The 6,076-nt window shown below is 48.9% G+C and overlaps 1 protein-coding gene across 1 annotated transcript in view; it reads left to right on the top strand.

Annotated features, from left to right (window-relative positions):
- The window catches only part of EFHD1 (EF-hand domain family, member D1), a 50,686-nt gene extending 45,477 nt beyond the window's left edge, over nucleotides 1-5,209 (top strand). The window contains exon 7 of the mRNA XM_006893535.1: nucleotides 5,072-5,209. Coding sequence (XP_006893597.1) covers nucleotides 5,072-5,209 — 138 coding nt within the window. The remainder of the gene's footprint in view (nucleotides 1-5,071) is intronic.
- The last annotated feature ends 867 nt before the right edge of the window (nucleotides 5,210-6,076 follow it).

The following is a 6,076-nucleotide window of genomic DNA, read 5'->3' as shown; positions in this document are numbered from 1 at the left end:
GGTGAATGGAGCCCGCCTGTCCCACCTTTGCGAGGCATGTCCCCCTGGGTGGGGGTCAAGGTGAATGGAGCCCGCCTGTCCCACCTTTGCGAGGCGTGTCCCGCTGGGTGGGAGTCAAGGTGAATGGAGCCCGCCTGTCCCACCTTTGCGAGGCGTGTCCCGCTGGGTGGGAGTCAAGGTGAATGGAGCCCGCCTTTGCCGTTGCTCCGGTGGTGGGTGACAGGCGTGCTGCATGCTGGGAGTCTGGCCCTGCCCACCGTGGTAGGATTGGTGAGTTGTTGATACTACATCCAGTCAACTTCCACTCCCAGCGGCTTCCTTCAACCTTCTAGAAGCCAGTTTCAAAGTCTGTCTTCCACGGCACCTCTGAGCAGATTCAAACCAACAACCTTGGAGCTAGTGGTTGAGCACTGACCATCTGTGCCGTCCGTGGACTCTGTGGGTTCAATAGTGTCCATAGCAGATTCAAGAGACCTTACTGGGCAGTAGGCCTCACAGTTGTAACTAAGTATGGTGAATATGAAATCACACTTTCATATTGATTGAGGTAGGCCCTAAATCCACAGTCAGGAGCATCAGAAAAGATACAGAGGCCTTGTGGTGACGGGCAGCGATGTGGCTTTTTGGTGCCACAGCTGAGAAGGGCCACAAGGGCCTGACAGAGGTGAGGAAGGATTCGCCCCTGTGTTCCTCGGTGAGAACGCAGCCCACTGATGCCTTCAGCTCAGACTCTGGCCTCCACACTGACCCAATGTGTTTGTGGGTGCCAGGCCTGTGGTAATGTTACCTGTTACTGGCGGCCACCAACTCGATGCAGACTTGTGGTGCCTGTGAGGGAGAGGGGCTGAACCGTGCTCTGCTGGGATTTCTCTGACTTATTTTGGGGTGTAGAACAATCAGGCGTTTTTTTCAGGCCACCTCTGGGAAGATTCGAACCTCCAGCCCCCAGCGGCTGAACGTATGCCACCACCCAGGGACTACAGATAAGCTCCAGAGCATAGATGATTGTAAAATGTAGTAAAATTCATCGGGAAGTGATGACGCTTGTTATTGTTGGTTTTTAATGTAATTTATGTCAATTTATGTGGTTTCAGTTTTAATAAGGAGTACTGGTAGCCGTGGGGATAAGGAGTTGTGCTGCAAATCCAGAAGCACATGGTTCAAATCTCCTTGGTTCTCCACAGGAGAAAGATAAGCAGTCTCCTCCCGTGCAATTTACAGCCTCTGAAAAGCCGCTGGAGGGTCAGCTATGAGCTGGTTCCGACTCCGCGGCAGTGAGTTGAGCTGCATTTTGAGTAACGGTGATTTCTCACTGTCATCGAGTCAGAACTGACTCACAGCTGACCAGCAGGTTTCTGAGGTGGTGAGTGAGGGGAGATTGCCTGTCTTTTCCCCTCAAAGCTGCTGGTGGGTTCATCCCTTGAGCAGGGAAACTCCTTACCACCTAGGCCACCAGGGCTCCCCATCAGCTGATGTCCCAGTCAGCTGGTGAGCACATGCAGGGTCTCCCAGCAGAAACAGGACGTGAGTCACAGGCCAGGAGGACAGGATGTGCCTGAGCTGTCTCACCTCAGCTCATTGCTGTTGACCAGCTCACAGCTGACCCTCCAGCGCTTTTCCGTGGCATGAGCGAAGGCCGCTCACCTTTTGTCCGGAGGAGTCGCTGGTAAGTTCAAAGTGAGGGAGACACCGGCCTTTTCATTAGTACAGGTCCCTCCCGAACAACCCTGCCACCCCACTCCCGAGTGTTGCTATAACAGTACGCAGGAGGGTGGCTTTAACAAACAGGAGTGTGTTCACTTCCACTTGGAGATTGTTGCTGTTAGGTGCTGTCCAGCACTATGACTTAGAGCGACCCTTTGACAAACAGCTGGAAACCCTGTCCGGTCCGGCACCATCCTTACCATGTCCACAGTGCTCGAGCCTGCAGTTACGGTCACTGTGTGAATCGCTCTTGCCCAGGGCATTCCTCTCTTTAGCTGGTCACCTTGTCACCAACCAGTCTTTTTCCAAGACCTTGAGCCTCCTGATAACATGCTCCAAGTATGTGAGATTGAGTGTCACCGTCCTTGCTTTTGAAGAACACCCTACTTGCACCTCCGCTAAGACTTTGTTCTTTGAGCAGTCCAAGGACTGATCAGTACTCTTCTCCAACACCACAATTCAAAGACGTCGATTCTTCTGACTTTCTTATTCATTGGTCAACTTTCCCATGAATATGAAACAATTGAAAACACCATGTCTTAGTGGTTAGAAATCCAAATTCCAGATTCCAGTTTTAGCAGACCCTGCCCCATGCCCTGCCCCGGCCCCCTGCCTCATTGGTTCTAAAGGAAGGCCTTGGTTTCCTTCAACATCCATAGGTCCACTCTGAATGCCTTGACCTTCTGTTGTCAAGGAGCATCTCAGCACAAAGGAAGGACACTCTCTCCTGTTTCTTGGTGGCACTGAATTCTTTCTCCTCAGCTTACTTTCCCCCCTCTTTTTCTGTCTTGTGAGATAAAAGGTATTGTGGGCCACACCCACGGAAGCTCCACTTGCATCAGGCCTGTGGTAGAATTACAGAGGTGACATCCCACCTTTAGCACCTGGTTGCTTTATCAGGTCTTTGGAGATCCTTACATAACATTCACGTAGTATCATTCCACACACGTGTATGTTTTGGGGACATATTTCAACCCGTGACAGGTAGTAAGGGAGAAATTCAGGGAGGTGGGCTGGTTCAGAACTGCTGATGTGTTTGGATACGTGGATGTAAAATGATTACAGGCCCAGCTGAAGGATGAGATGCTGAACTCCGTCAAAGTCATTGCTGCCGAGTTGGGGCTGACTCCTAGCTGACCCCCCAGTGTGTTTGCTGAGGCACAGGAAGAGATTGTGCTCTTTTTCTCCTGAGGACCAGCTGGTGGATTCGAACCCTCTGCCTTTGCGTAGATAGTGCAATGCCTTACCCACTGGACCACTAGTTCTCCCTGAGGAGTAGGAAACAGGATGGAATATAAATACACTTAGTGAGGTGCTCTGTCTCAGCTCCCCCCAAAAGTCAGTAGGAGTTTAGAAATTATTTTATCCCTCAACTTCCAATGCCATAAAAATAAGTCAGACACATAGGAAAAGATTGCAGCACATCCATCTTTTTAGGATATTATGAGTCTGATAATGAAATCAGTGGAAAATAAAACATGAGAGGAAGACATTTTATATCAATCTCATGAATCGCTGTATGAATCTGAAAACATGAAGACAGGCAAAGCAATTACAACAGGATAAAGCTGCAAGCGTATTTCAAATATCTTCCTATCATGGAAAGATCAAATAAGGGGGGAAGACTCATTTCAATTGGATGTTGTGAAGACATTTGGCGAAGTTTAATACCCATTCATAAAAATGGGTGAAATGAGAAAACAAGATACTTCTTCAGCATGCCAAAGGCATATTTATTTCCCCTCGAAACATCAAGGCATTTTATAAAGCAGCACTATTAAATCGTGCAGAGGAGATGCAGGAATCAACACATCAGTCGGTGAAACAGGAGAGAAAAGAATAGAAAGTCGTGGGGATTTGATACATGGGTGAGAAGGTGTCTACAACAGTATAGGAAATGGGCTTTTCAATTAAAAAACATTGACATGATTGACTTTCCACGTAAAAGGAAATAAAGTTCCTACTTTATACCTGTTCTCTAAAGCGGCTGTAACAGAGGTAAGTGGGGGGTTTTAGGGTTTTAACGAACAGAAATTTATTCTCTTGCAGTTTAGGAGACTAAAAGTCTCTAAATTCTGGATGTGAGCTCCAGTGGACAGTTCTCTCTGATTCTGGAGGAAAGTGCTTGTTTCCTTCAGCAACTGTAGCCCTAATGCTCCCTGTAGGTGGCCATCTGGCCTTCTTCAGGGTCCAGGTCCAGAAAGGATGCACTCCGCCCCTGCCTCTCATCTCTGGTGCACACAGCCAGAGTGAGAAGGTGTAGCCAGAGTGCTCCTTGGAAGCAAAGATGATGCAGCTTTCAAAGATGATCCTTCAGGCATGTTGACGGGAGAGGCAAGTGCTGAGGACTCTACTTCATAGGGTCTATGAGTCGCCTACGACTCGACAGCACTTAACAACAAAATCAATTCAAGATGGTGTAATTGAAAGGTTTCCATCCAAGAACCATGCTGAGGTAGAAACATTTCTCAGCAAGGGGAGTAGGCCCAGAGGATGGGCTCAGGGGGTTTATATGGGGTCATTGCAGTAACTCATTGGGCCGTAAAGTTTCTGTTCTTGGGAACTGGTTGTGGGGACTGTCCTGACATAGGATTTCTGAGTTCTAGTTTCAGAAAAATGTCCTGACATAGGATTTTCTGGTTTTAGAAAACGTCCCAACAGGATTTTCTGGGGTCTGGTTTTGGAAAATATCCTGACATAGGATTTTTGAGTTGAGCTTCAACCTCCATTTTGATTTTTAGTCTAACATTAATGAATGGAACATGAAAAGACAGACTAGGAATAAAGGCCTGGCAGTTTTCTGAAAATCGGCTTGTGAAGCCTTACAGCTCCAGCAGATCTGAGGAAGTGCTGTCAGATGGATCCCCTAGGTGGGAAGATAATCAGAACACACAGCCCAGCCCTGGACTTGAACATGTCAATGACCGGGCGGATGACTCAGGACCTGGCATGGTTTGGTCTTCTTGTCCACAGTTACTAGTTGGGTAATCCATAGGGATGTCAGGCATCCTGAGGGTGTGAGGAGAAATGGTCAGGTGTCTTCTGTAACAGCACTGTCTGGAAGACAAAGGAGAGGAGTGTCTGTGGGGGGTCGGGGCCTGCCTCCCATTGGGCCAAGGTGTCAGGGCCTGTTCCACACTCTTTTTTTTTAAATTTTATTTTATTATTTGTGTGTGTGTGTACCATCAAATCAGATCTGACTAGTACAGGAGGAGATTGCCCCTCCTTCTCCGGCAGAGGATCTGGTGGATTTGAACCGCGTACCTCTGGGATTGCAGGGCAGCTTCTTGCCACTAGGCCACCAGAGCTCCCCAGCGTCTTCCACACTCTTACGCTGCCACTTTGTTGTTTTGCTCTTTCTGCACAGGTCCAAGCCTTGTCATCCGCCAGTAGGTTTGAAGCTGAATTGAAAGCTGAGCAGGAGCAGCGGAAGCGCGAGGAGCAGGAGAGGCAGCTCCGTAGAGCGGCGTTCCGGGAGCTCAAAGCTACTTTCAGTAGGACCTAGTGCTGCTGACCTTGACCGTGTTCTCCGCCCACCACCGTGCCTTGCAGATGCCTCTTGGAGAGAGAGATGACTGTGTCCTCTTATCTCCATGGACCTCTCCAAGCCCTCCACATCCATCCACCACCTGATGTACACTCCTTAGATGAACTCAGAGGGGACACCAAGTCGCCTCTTCCCAGTGCTGGAGCTGCCCTGAGGGACCTCAGACAGTCCTGGGTCTGTCCTGCTGACCAACATCTCCTGCCTACTTCCTTTCCTCTGCCCTCTCCAGTAGCCAGCATTGGGCTCTTGGCAGCTTGTACCTGTCCCTTGTCAACTGACCATTCCATGTCAAGGAGTACTCTGCTCTGCTCATTTGGACAATTGCTACTCTCTTTTGTGGTTCTTGTTGCTGGAGGGCTATGACCTTGGCATTCCTGTTTTCATTGGGAAAGTCTCTCTGCACCCTTTACTACCCATTCGGTTTCCTAGGACTTCAAGGACTGTTACCTGTACTTTCCTCCAGCACAGCAAGTGATGCCAGTGCTGGGATGACACTAGAGGAAACACCAGAAATTTCATTCCTTCCCATCAGCCTTTCCTGTCCCCTTAGCCTTCTCTCTGGATAGTTTCCCACATCAGCAGCCTTTCCCATCCTTTGATACCGTGCTACTTAACTAGAAGAAGCAAGAGTGAGTGAGCTGAATATTTGAACTGAGTAGAAGATTTCTTACTTATTTCAACTCTAATGCTATGTAAACCCTGTAATAGTAGACCCTGGACATTCCACAAGTGCAGGACCTTCCAGCACCCCAGAAGTCATGATGGGGCCCATCCTCTAGCCAGCTTCCCAGTATCTGCTCTGGGGTTTTGAGGTGAAGGTGTTCT

This window comes from Elephantulus edwardii, unplaced genomic scaffold (assembly GCF_000299155.1).
Source record: "Elephantulus edwardii isolate Elephantulus edwardi_28Jun2011 unplaced genomic scaffold, EleEdw1.0 scaffold00127, whole genome shotgun sequence".
NCBI lineage: Eukaryota > Metazoa > Chordata > Mammalia > Macroscelidea > Macroscelididae > Elephantulus > Elephantulus edwardii.
This window is presented reverse-complemented; position numbering and strand designations above follow the sequence as displayed.